Source organism: Chiloscyllium plagiosum, unplaced genomic scaffold (genome assembly GCF_037043375.1).
Source record: "Chiloscyllium plagiosum isolate Xiang-an unplaced genomic scaffold, Cpla_swu_hap1 HiC_scaffold_2, whole genome shotgun sequence".
Classification (NCBI taxonomy): domain Eukaryota; kingdom Metazoa; phylum Chordata; class Chondrichthyes; order Orectolobiformes; family Hemiscylliidae; genus Chiloscyllium; species Chiloscyllium plagiosum.
In genome coordinates, this window is record NW_028270140.1 from 73903728 (window position 1) to 73916007 (window position 12280).

At 38.9% G+C, this 12280-nt stretch overlaps 1 protein-coding gene across 1 annotated transcript in view; it reads left to right on the forward strand.

Annotated features, from left to right (window-relative positions):
- The window catches only part of LOC122561122 (guanine nucleotide-binding protein subunit alpha-14), a 176350-nt gene that overhangs the window by 61550 nt on the left and 102520 nt on the right, over nucleotides 1-12280 (forward strand). Inside the window, exon 2 of the mRNA XM_043712573.2 lies at nucleotides 2225-2409. Within this exon, the coding sequence (XP_043568508.1) occupies nucleotides 2225-2409 (185 nt within the window). The remainder of the gene's footprint in view (nucleotides 1-2224; nucleotides 2410-12280) is intronic.

Below are 12280 nucleotides of genomic sequence, written 5' to 3' on the forward strand. Positions count from 1 at the left end.
GAACCTCCTATCTGTCCCCCTAACTATGGAGTCCCCAATAACTGATGCTCTGCTCATCTCCTCCCTTCCCTTCTGAGCAACAGTGTCAGACTCTATGCCAGAGACCTGTACCCAAGGCTTACCCCTGCTAAGTCATCCCCTCCAACAGAATCCAAAATGGTATACTCGTTATTGAGAGGAATGGCCACAGGTGATTCCTGCACTGCTTGTGGGTTCCCTTTTTGTACCCTGACTGTAACCCTGCTGCCTTTCTCTTGTATGTGAGATGTGACTACCTCCCTGTAACTCCCCTGTATAACTCTCTTTGTCTCCTGAATGATCTGAAGTTCCTCCAGCTCCAGTTTCCTAGTGCAGTTTTCGAGGAGCTGGACTTGGGTACTCTTCCTGCAGATACAGTCAGCAGGGGCATGAGTGGTGACCCTTACCCTCCCACATTGTGCAGGAGGAGCATTCAACTGCCTTAACCTCCATTCCCACTATTCTAAATTCCCACAGACACTATTGAAAAATAAAGAATAAAAAAGACTGGTTACCTTACCAATCCGGCGCACAGACCTGATTTTGGTTAGAGGAGGAGGAGGAGGATGGGTGGAAGACACTATCTAAGTAGTATTTCGTTTAACACAACCACCCAAATATTTTGCTTCACTTACTCAGCAGTCCGTGTCTGCTCCTGCCTATTCATGAAGTAAATTTTTTAAATTAGTGACTCTCCTTCCTGGCAGCTCCCTGGTCAACGCTCCCACTTTTCCTGCTGCCGAAACAAAAATGGAGGGTCCCAATACTCAAGGTGTGTTTTTAAATCCATGTCAGTTGTGGGTCCCACATTCAGTTCAGTGTGAGTAATACAGTCATTCAATGAACCACACAGTAAAATTGAAGAAAACCTGCATGAACTAAGACACAGAAGCTCATTGATATCACAGTAAAATCTCTCCTGGTGCATGCACAATATGTCTGCATCAGTGCAGCGCAGTACAGACCACATTTAAAATGGTTGTCTGCATGTTGTGTGGCATTTTCTATTCCCATATCAATACTGCTACTGAGCTCAGTTTCAAGAATATCAGTTTATCTTGTGCTCATGTCTTACACATGCTCCTATAAATGAGTTAAGTGGATGACTTGTGTGACAATCATGAGGACATTCATAAAGGGAACCCAGGTTTCAATATTGCGTTGATCTAATTAGGTGCTAAAATAGAGGAATATGGAATGATGGGATGTTATGTTATGAATGAATTTGAAAACATATTAAGATAAAGATGGAACAATCCTTAAAATTAACACTGAGAAAGTGAGGACTGCAGATTCTGGAGATCAGAGTCAAAAAGTGTGGCGCTGGAAAAACAGTGCAAGTCAGGCAGCGTTCGATCAGGAATGTGAGGGTGGAGGATTAAGAGCTTATGTTCGAAATATTGACTCTCCTACTCCTTAGATGTTGCCTGATTAGTTGTACTTTTCCAGCACCAGACTTTTTGACTGATTAAAATTAACACACTGACTTACTGTCAGCAAGTTCATGCTCTTGGAGCATAGTATTTGTTTTAGTGCCATTGTTTCTTGCTTGCATGTCTGTCGCTCTTGTCCACTGTTCAATTTGACTGCATATCACGTTTTGAATGCATATCACGTTTTGAATAATAACTTGCCATTCAGCTCACGTACAATATATCTTCTTTGAACTCTTTCTTGTTAATTATGTTATGCACCTTCTAAATTGATGTGATAAGTATGGTTTCCTGGTGGCAGGCTGCAGCTAGATTATAAATAAAATCCATCAGGAGCATGTTGACTGATTTCCCCACTGTAATGCATTTGCACTTGCAACCTTTTTCAGTGGAACAGCATATCGGACAGTAATCTCAATTTGTGGTTGATGCTTATAGTCTCTGAGGTTAACAATATCAGCCTAATAACTTTGTTCAAGACGATTATTGCTGTCGTGTACTAAATGCCTATGGTTGTTTCTGAAAGATTGTTCAATAAACAGCATGAATGTTACAAGTTCTGAAGAATTGGTTAACAGCATGGAAGGCATTCTGCTGGAGAACAAAAATATTTCTTAATCTACATTTTTTTTGGCAAGTGGTGAGGAAGAGCTATGTAACAACCTCCTAAGAGAGAGTGCAGTTGTTGGAGAGAAATATGTTTTGTGCAATGGATTTGGTAACACCCAAAGGGGTAGGTTTAATATTATACTATATTCTTTGTTTGATTTTAGGGACTGGTGAAAGTGGCAAAAGCACATTCATCAAGCAAATGAGAATCATCCATGGTGATGGCTATTCCGATGAAGACAGAAAGAACTTCACAAAGCTCGTATTTCAGAACATTTTCACTGCAATGCAAGCAATGATAAGAGCTATGGACACACTCCGTGTACAATACAAGAATGAACAAAACATGGTATGTTTTTGTGATGTGTGCAAAGTGTATCTTTGAAAATAAAAGACGGTTTGTGAAGGTTTGTAGCTCAGGTTGAGGTTTAGGGTGTAGGTTTGCTCGCTGAGCTGTAGGTTTGTTATCCAGACGTTTCATTACCTGGCTACGTAACATCATCAGTGGCGACCTCCAAGTGAAGCGAAGCTGTTGTCTCCTGCTTTCTATTTATATCTTTCTCCTGGATGGGGTTCCTGGGGTTTGTGGTGATGTCATTTCCTGTTCATTTTCTGAGGGGTTGATAGATGGCATCTAGATCTATGTGCTTGTTTATGGCGTTGTGGTTGGAGTGCCAGGCCTCGAGGGATTCTCTGGCATGTCTTTGCTTAGCCTGTCCCAGGATAGATGTGTTGTCCCAGTCAAAATGGTGGTTTTTTTCATCCGTGTGGCGATAGCCACAAAAAGACACGACCTCCTCTCCCTCATAGCCCTACACACGGAAGAAAAAACCACCATTTCGACTGGGACAACACATCTATCCTGGGACAGGCTAAGCAAAGACATGCCAGAGAATTCCTAGAGGTCTGGCACTCCAACCACAACACCATAAACAAACACATAGATCTGGATGCCATCTATCAACCCCTCAAAAAACGAACAGGAAATTACATCACCACAAACCCCAGGAACCCCATCCAGGAGAAAGATATAAATAGAAAGCAGGAGACAACAGCTTCGCTTCACTTGGAGGTCGCCACTGATGATGTTACCTAGCCAGGTAATGAAATGTCTGGATATCAAACCTACAGCTCAGCGAGCAAACCTACACCCTAACGTTTGTAGGATTGTTTTTTCATGTGAGCAAGGATTTTGAGTCAGATGATCAGTTACAGTAAAATTACTATGTTCGCATTGCCTTACTTCACGAATGCACTCATTCAACAATACTTGCCATGCATCAAAAACCTGCCTGGCATAAAAGTGCACATTGCACATGTACTGTACATATGCAGCTTGACATGTTTGTCATGTGCTTAGAAATTAATGATTGCAGCTGTCTCTCAGAACCCATCCCCTTTGCTAGGACTTTATTGCAACAATTTTGATATGTTTGAATTGTGAGGTCAAGCCACTAAATTTTTAAAATCAGTAATCCATGATTTAAATGTAAAGTATAATTCTCAAACTATCTCATTTACTTGTAAGTATTTTGCTGACACACCTTTGGCACCACTACAGTATCATCCCTAAATTCATCCAACAGCGCTGTGCTGCTGTTGAAAAACAGGAGTCCAATTAAAAGTGTGGCCTAAAAACAGAATATCAATTATTTTCAAGCTAAATTATTGACAGGCTAAATGTAAATCAAAATCAAGAAAACTATTTATCTGATCAAAAAGTGATACATGTCCGCAATGCTCAGTCTAAACAAATGTCTGAGACAAACAGCGTTTGTGACATTATTCTTTTAGATCCATTCTTTATTGTACAAATGCAGGAATGTATAACATGAAGAAATGTAAAAGAATTTCTCAGCATGCTCAATTCTATGGTCATGTCACCTAGACCACAGGCACCAGTTTAACAGAATGATGGATAACACTGTTTTTATGTTTATAGTAATCTTTCACACAATGCAGCCATAGGTAAAAGATGCAATAATAGCAATCTCTCACACTTGTATTGAGTAAGGCCAATAATACTGACACTGGATAAGCTATGTAAATTTCTGATAGTTGCTAGCAACTTCAAAATGAACTTGGCAGGTTTCCCAATGTGGCCACCAGAGGGATTCTTTTGCTTTTAAAAAAGATCTTCATGGCTAACAGTTCTGTATGACTGGTTTAGTTCAGTCACTACTTGAAAGATAAGGTTGAGGTTGCACTTATTGCCTTTTATTCTTAGACACATTCGCAAATGTCATTTTGTAGTTTTTCTGTCATTCTCCCAACTCTGCAAAAACAAATGCGTCCTTGTTTTATCTGTCTCAGTTTAACCATGATCTCATTTCAGTAGTAAAACAAGCTTGAGCGGATAAATGGCCTACTTCTGTTCTTGAGTTCCATGTGGACTTAAGTAATTTTTTAACATTTATTCCTTCCGCTGCTAACATGATGCAACAATGCATCCAACTGGACTTATGTGCAACCTGAGCACATTTCGCCCAATCCCATTCCCATCAATTTTGATTGTTTGTTAGCCATTTAGGCTTTACATTCTGAAATTTCATTTCTGGACATGTCTGCCTTTCCAATATTCACTTCATCCTTGAAGAGCCACCTGAAAACCTATCTGTTTGATAAGAATTTGGTTATGATCCTAACACCTATTCCTTTTTTCTTGTTACCCATTGTGTCCTATTGCAGCTCTGAATTGCTTTGGAATATTTTTCTACTTTTAACCTCTCAATGAAAATGGGAGAAAATAAGTATATGTTGGATTTACTATTTGTTGAGCATTATTTCAAATTGCAAATCTATTTGTTTATGATCAAATGTCTTAAAAATGTCATCTAAACTCAATCACCTGCGACAGAAAACTTTCCTAAAATGATTGCTCATCTTGTTTGATTTCATGTATGTTACACATTCAGAAATGAGCAAATTACAACTGCCATATACAAGTAAATAGCTACATTATTTTCAGCTTAACCAACAGAAATGTTTAATTTAAAACACAATTTGGGAATTTATAATGAAAATTGGTATAACTTAGTTGAATGCTCTTCACAATGTATTATCGATCAGTCATCTAACAAAAAGAAAAGGTCCATATGTTCTGCTCAGATTGCATACATTTTCTGTTGCCAATTAGGATAATACTCATTAAAAGGAATTTTAATATATCATCAATTAAAATGCCAAAAATGAGAACCCAAACTTGCATGTCATTTTCCCATTTTGAGAAAGGTAACACTGAGAAGTGAATATCTTTTATTCCGTCATGGGACCATGGGCATTGGATAAGCTAGCATTTGGCGATCGTCAGTAGGATTTGGAGTCAGGTGGCGAGGTACTTCTTTCAGACTTTGCAGCTGTTAATCTGTTCTTTGGACTAAGCATATAAAATGCAGTGGCTCTTCCAATCTGTTGTCAGTGGTAAGCCCCGATTGATATGGATCATGGGGAATTCAGCAATGGTAATGCCATTAATTGCCAAGAGATGATGGTCACTGGCACTTGTGTGGCTAATGACATGTGAGTCACTTTTTAGCCCAAGCCTGAATGTTGTCCATGTCCTTTTGCATTTAGACATAGCTGCCTTGGAATTTGTGTTGAATATCATTGGAGTTGTCATCAAGAAACCACCCTGCTTCTGATTTTTGAGGTGGTAGGAAGGTTGTAGATGAAGCGGCTGAAGTTAGTTAAGTCTTGGACATTATCCTGAGGAACTCTTGCAGTAGTGTTCTGGGAACTGAGGTGATTGACCTCCAACAGCTGCAACCATCTTCCTTTGTTCTAGCTATGGCTCCAATCAGCAGAGAGCTTTTGCCCAATTTACATTGATGCAAGTTTTCACAGACTACTTGGTGCCACATTTGGCCAAATATTGCCTTGATGTTACCATCAGTCTCAACATAGGTGAAAGATCTGAACTCCAGAAGTGAACTAAGACTTTGTAGCTGAATGGCCCTGGCAGAACCCAAACTGATTTTTGTTGCTGAGTTTGTGCGCCTTGACAGGATTGTTATTAACATTTTCTATCACTTTGCTGATGATTGAGCGTAGATTGATGGAATGGTAGTTGGTCAGATTGGATTTGTCCTGTTTGTGAAGAAGACGTATTGACCCGGCTTTATGGATAGGAACCCAGGTGCCAGTGTTGTAGCTAAACTTGAACAGCTTTGTTGGAGCAAGCGTTAGTTTTATTCATCAAACCTGACTCTTAACATCCTTTCATCAGTCTGGCTGCAAACTAAATTTTGTATTTTAGAATAATTCAAATTGTTTACTTTGAATTACATTTCCACTGCATAAAATGCAAAGTGCAGTAGAAGTAAATTGCACTGAACTATCTGTAGTTTTATAAGTTGAATGATTTTAGTCACTGTAATCTAGAATTTACAGTGAATAGTATGTGCACGGGACAGCAGAATACTTCTCCTATTTTTGTTCAGTGTCTTCATTGGTTCTGCTCTTCAGCAATACGCAGCTCAAAAATTGTTTCCACTCAGATTTTTAATGCAGCGTCTGAAGTAATTTTCTTTTCAAATGAAGCCTGTTTGAAATGGTTATGGTGGGAATTGTCCATGTGTTAGTGTATTCATCACTGCTTGGCCTCATTTTGGAAATGTGTAGCACTCGAATGAAAATGAGCTGATTACGCACCAGTAAATATGTACAGTTATAGTTTCCTTAATGTTATCAATTTTTTTCACATATTTAATAAACATTGTCTTCTGATCAAAATTTTAGTTCTATTGGAGATAGGATTTTGACAAATTCTGTGTGTTTAAGTCTGTATCGAAGGACATACATTTTTTGCTTTATTAATGAGTAATTGGCGACATTAACTAACAAATGTTAAACGTTTGCTGTATGCTTGCAGTCAATATTGTAAACTTAATCCACTATTACGTATTGCAGATTATTCATGGGCATTGTCTTCAAATTGTTTACATTTTTTTATTTTTCTTCCCCCAACGTCATACAAATTGTCATTGCTCTCATTTTTATTTATGATTTTGTTGCACACAAGTTAGTGGTTCTCGTTAACTCCATAACAGTGAAAAGATTTGAAAAGCAACAAATTATTTGAGATTATCTCAGGATGTTCAGGCAATTTCAGTATCCTATTAAAATTGGTAAAACCATAGTTTCCGTTATGCTTTTGTCGTTTACTTTATATTTAGGATGTAAGAATTGCTAGCATAGACAGCATTAATTGTGCATCCCTAATCCCTCTTTTTGAGTGTTCTGGTGGAGAGTAGCCTTTAACAGCTATAATCTTTCTGGTGTAGATCCACCTACACTGTTGTGAGGGTGTTTCAGGATTTTGACCCAGCAACAGTGGAAAAATTAATTAGTCCCAAGTCAGGCTTGGAGAAAAACTTGCAGATATTAGTGGTGTCTTGATCTACTGCTCTTGACATTTCAATGGTAGTGGGTTTGAGAGCTCTGTTGAAGGAGCCCTGATGAGTTCTAGCAGTGCATTTCGTAGGTGGTATACCATTACACGAATGATGTGTGGGCAGCCTAGTCACAGGTGATCAGTTTTTTGAGTGTTTTTGATACATGATCTTCAAGGTAAGTGGAGAGTATTTCATCACATTCTAGTCATGTGTCTTGTAAGTGATAGGTAATCTCTGGGAAGTCGGGAGGTAAATTAACTGCCTCAGAATTCCCATCCTCTCCCTTGGTTTTAGAGTTGCAGTATTTATATAGCTAGTCCAGCTATGTTTCTGTCAATTGTTACCCCTAGAATATTGATGATTCCTAATGTTTACATTATAAATTTCCATGAGCCAAATCTCTGAACCAATGCTCCTGGTTTGGGTGCCACCTTGAGGCAGGTGAGGTTTTAACTTTGAATTTCTATCACTTTTATGTATTGTTGGACTTCAGTAATTATTTACTGAAGAGGGATCTTGTCCTCAAGTGGTCTAAAAGTCGGGGGGGGCGGGGAAAGGTGCTCTTAACATCATCTTTAAAGAAATTTAAATAAGAAATATAAGTCATATCAGTGACGCCATGCAATTCCTTTTTTAAAAAATAAGGCTTCTTTGACATTTCTTTTGTCACGTCCACTTGCCCCTCAGACTCTGGTCCCTGAAAAGTCTTGTTTGAAAATCAGTGCTTACGTGAGGTGTATGCTCTATTTCACTTGGTAAAAAATAAATTTTACTTTTGCTTCTGGTCTCCCTTCTGAATTTTTAATAAATTTTTGCTCTCTTCCCAAACTATTGTCCTTCTAGCTGTGCTCTGCAACGTACTTTCTAGCCAGCCCATCTGTACTGTGAAGTTTCTGCCTTGCTGGCGATCGTGCTCAGGATTTCAGAGCTTGAGGCTGGAGACACTGGAGAACCATAAGAGATGAGAGATTTTAGCATTCTAGGAGGTGGTCATCCAACAGGCAATGAGAGTTAGTGGATTGTAGATAAACATCTAAAAGACTAAGAAGCAAAACATGCGGGAGTCTGCAAATGTGTGTGTCATTCAGGCCTGTGCGTGACTTTGGAGACTGATGTGACTGGTGATACCTCGAAGTAGTGCTGACCATGGTACCATTTGGAAAGGACTGGAAGGACACTGGAAGGAGCAGCAAAGAGTAGAAATGTACTTGTCAGGAGGACGGTTGGCTATTTTCATAACTGCTTCTGTGAGTCCCACATTGTGTTGTGGTTCCCTCCTACTGAGGTAAAGAACATTACTGAGAAGATGCAGAATGCTTTTCAGGTAAAAAGAGTTTTCCAGAAATTATGGTACATGTCAGTTATAATGCAAAGTGCAGTTGAAGACCTGTGCGCAGGTTTTTAGGAATTAGGGGAGAGAAGATAAAATGTTTTATACCTCTAGTAATCTTTCAATTACTTCCAGTTTCATGCACCAAAGCAAGTAGAAAAAAAAAGGCCAGGAGGATCAGTGTGACCTGAAACATGGTGTTGGAGAGGTTTCAAATTATTAGAAATGAGACCACAACTACTCATTTAATGACCTGGACAAAATAACTGAGGGTATTGTTGTTGTTTGCAGAGACATAAAGATAAGTGGAGGGACAGGTGTTGATGAAGCGGGGAGCCTACAGAAGGACTTGGGCATGCTAGGAAGTTTACAAAAGTGATCCCAGGGATGAAGGGCTTGTCTCATGAACAGTTGAGGACTCTGCATTTGAATTAAATGGAGTTTAGAAGAATGAGGTGGGAATCTGGTGGAAACTTGCAGAATACTAAGGGGCCTGGATAGAGTGGACGTGGAGAAGGTGGTTCCACTAGTAGGAGAAACTAGGGCCCAAGGATACTGCCTCAGTGAAAGGCTGACCCTTTAGAACAGAGATGAGGAATTTCTTCAGCCAGAGGGTGGTTAATCTGGAATTTATTGCTACAGAGGGCTGTAGAGACCAAGTTATCATGTGTCGAAACAGAGTTTCTTGATCGATAAGAAAATCAAGGGTTACCAGGCGAAGGCAGGCCAATGGGGTTGAGAAATGTGATCAAATGGCAGAGCAGACTCAATGGGCTGAATGGCCTAATTCTGCTCCAGTATCATATCGTATCATTGTATTGTAACCTTGGACTGCTCAATAGAGAGCTTAGCTATATTTAATTAGCTAAATAACTGTCCATTGCTATAGTGACTTTGAATTTTTCTTCGTGTCAGTTGTCATAGCTGTCTGCCTGTGCAAGTTAGCCATGGTACATTTTGTCACTTGTTGCTGCCTTTATCTTAACCTTAGTGGCAAATGTGGAAAATGCTCCTTGTACATCAATACTGTGCTCCCATGAAAGCTGCTCGTGGTGGGAGCTCTGAAGAAATCTTTTCAAGTTTAAAGACTTCACCCTTTAGTTTACGCACACTCAACTTCATGAACTTTCCAACTACATTCACTGCTATTCACCCAGCATTTTTTTCTAATGAAAGGTCACAACATTAGCTGTTCCTCTCATTAGCTGCACAGTACTGTGAAACATGCTAATCTTTATTCCAGAATATTGCTGCTCTTCTTTCACATTTCCTGCATCTGTAGTATGTTGAATTTGTAACATTTTGTTTGGAATATCTTCTGAATGAACTGTGACCTGGTTTTGTGAACTTTTAACTGCGAATGCGTACATAAGAGAAGAAATAGAAGCAGGAGTAGGGTATTTATGGTCCTTCAAGTTCTGTCTTCCATGCAATGAGATAGCTGAATTGTCCACTTCAATACCATTTCCCTGAACTATCCCCATTTGCCTTAATGTACTTTATATATAGAAAACTATTGGCTTTGCTGTTAAATTCTCAATGACTGAATTTCCTCAGCTCTCTGGGTCAGAGAATTCCCAAGATTGACTACCCAGTGAAGAAAGTCCTCATGTCAGGCCTGTAGTTTATTCTAAGGACATATCCTCATTACAAGACCTCCCAGTCAGGGCAACATCCACCCATATATGTTGATCTTTGTAAGAATGTTTTGTTTAAGAGGGATCGTATCTTGCTATTAAACTCGAGAGAGTGTCCCAGTCTATTTAATCATAGGACAAGCCCTCCATTCTAGGAATTTGCTTGGTTAACTTCCAATGCTCTGCTTCTATGCCAACAATATCTTGCCTTGGATAAAGAGGCCAGAACTATCCACAGTACTCCAGATGTGGTCTCTGAGGTCCCATGTAATTGGTGTGAAATTTTACTTTTGAGTGTTTAATTCAGTTCTAAATTCAAATTCACTTGTATTAAAATACCATCTGCTTTGCTTGCTGTACCTACGTATTAAGTTTCAGTGAAGGTTCAGTCTTTTGCCATTTTTAAAAAAAAAATTGCATTTCTGTTTTTGTAGATAAGTGGATAACTTCTCATTTCTCCATATGCTACTCCATAATGCTGCATTATTGCCTACTCACTTTGCCTCTCTAATTCCCCTTGAAGTACCTTTGCATGCACTCCACAACACCCACTGACTCTCTCCCAGTTTTGTGACATCTGTATGAGAGATGTTTTAAGGGTCAAAACTTTGTGCTTCATTAATGACGTTATGAGTTTTTTCTGAGTAAACATCAGTTCCAAGAAGACATAAAGAATAAGAACAGGAGTAGGCCATTTGGCTTCTCGAGACGACTCCTCCATTCAGTAGGATTGTGACCGATCCAAGTCTCCGCGTATCCACTTTCCTGCCCTTTCCCTGTGATCCTTGTTCCTCGTACTGATCAAGAACTAACTTTCCCAGCCTTAAGCAGACCCAAGAAATGTAATCTCACACCTCTCCGGCAAGGAGTTCCAAAGACACTCAATCCCTACCCCCATGCAATGTCTTTCCACCGACACATTCATCAAATATTATCCTGCCTTGAGTGAGATAATCTGTGCATGAAGAGTATAAATTGATTTGAGATTTTGAGTGGCTTGTTAAAACTCTTTGTAAAGACACAAGTGCATTTTTAACAGTTTTTTATTCTTCAATGTTTATCAAGAAAGCTAGTTTCTGTTTTTGAATAAATTCATGTTAATTCTCTATATTAGCGGAATGTTTTATGTCTATCTTTATTGATTTGATGTTATACAGATCAGAAGCATTTAGTTCCTAATATGTAGGGAAAGTGCATTTTAATGCAGCACTGGTGCTTTAAACATAAAACACAGGTTGGCTTTTACCCTTTCGAGAATAAAGGAATTTTGCCAGTACAGGGTATTCATTCTTAAATTGTACAATACCAGTTATCAACAATAGATGATTTTGTTTTTTGTGACCAGATGTTTCGAACTTCTTCCCTCCCCCTACTCTACATTAATAATGTGCAACAATGGATTAGTTTTCTGCACAAATGTTCTGAAAGAAAAAAACATACAGATTTTCTCAAATATAATCAATTGAAACCTCAGGATCTTTTCAATTGAATTGAAACGGATCCTCAGATTTATATTAGTTAATAGCTTTAAAATTTACAGCATCTTTGTAAGTGTTCAATTTGGAATTCATCCTGACAGTGAATTCATAGCTATGTATGGATAAGCATGCATGATGCAGTAAAAGTCACAATTTCCTGATTGCTCAATTCGTTTAACCGTTTATTCGCCAAGTCCTTCATGAAAGTTCACAACATCAGTGAATCACTCGCTCTGAGTTAACTGATCACAGCAAGGTCTCAATTTGAGTTTGGGCATCTGCTTTCATTATTTGATAAAGTCCCGCTTATGTAGAAACCCACAGAATTGAGGGCAAATTACTGACATGGTGGGAAATTGCTTGAGTGGCAAGCAACAGAGTA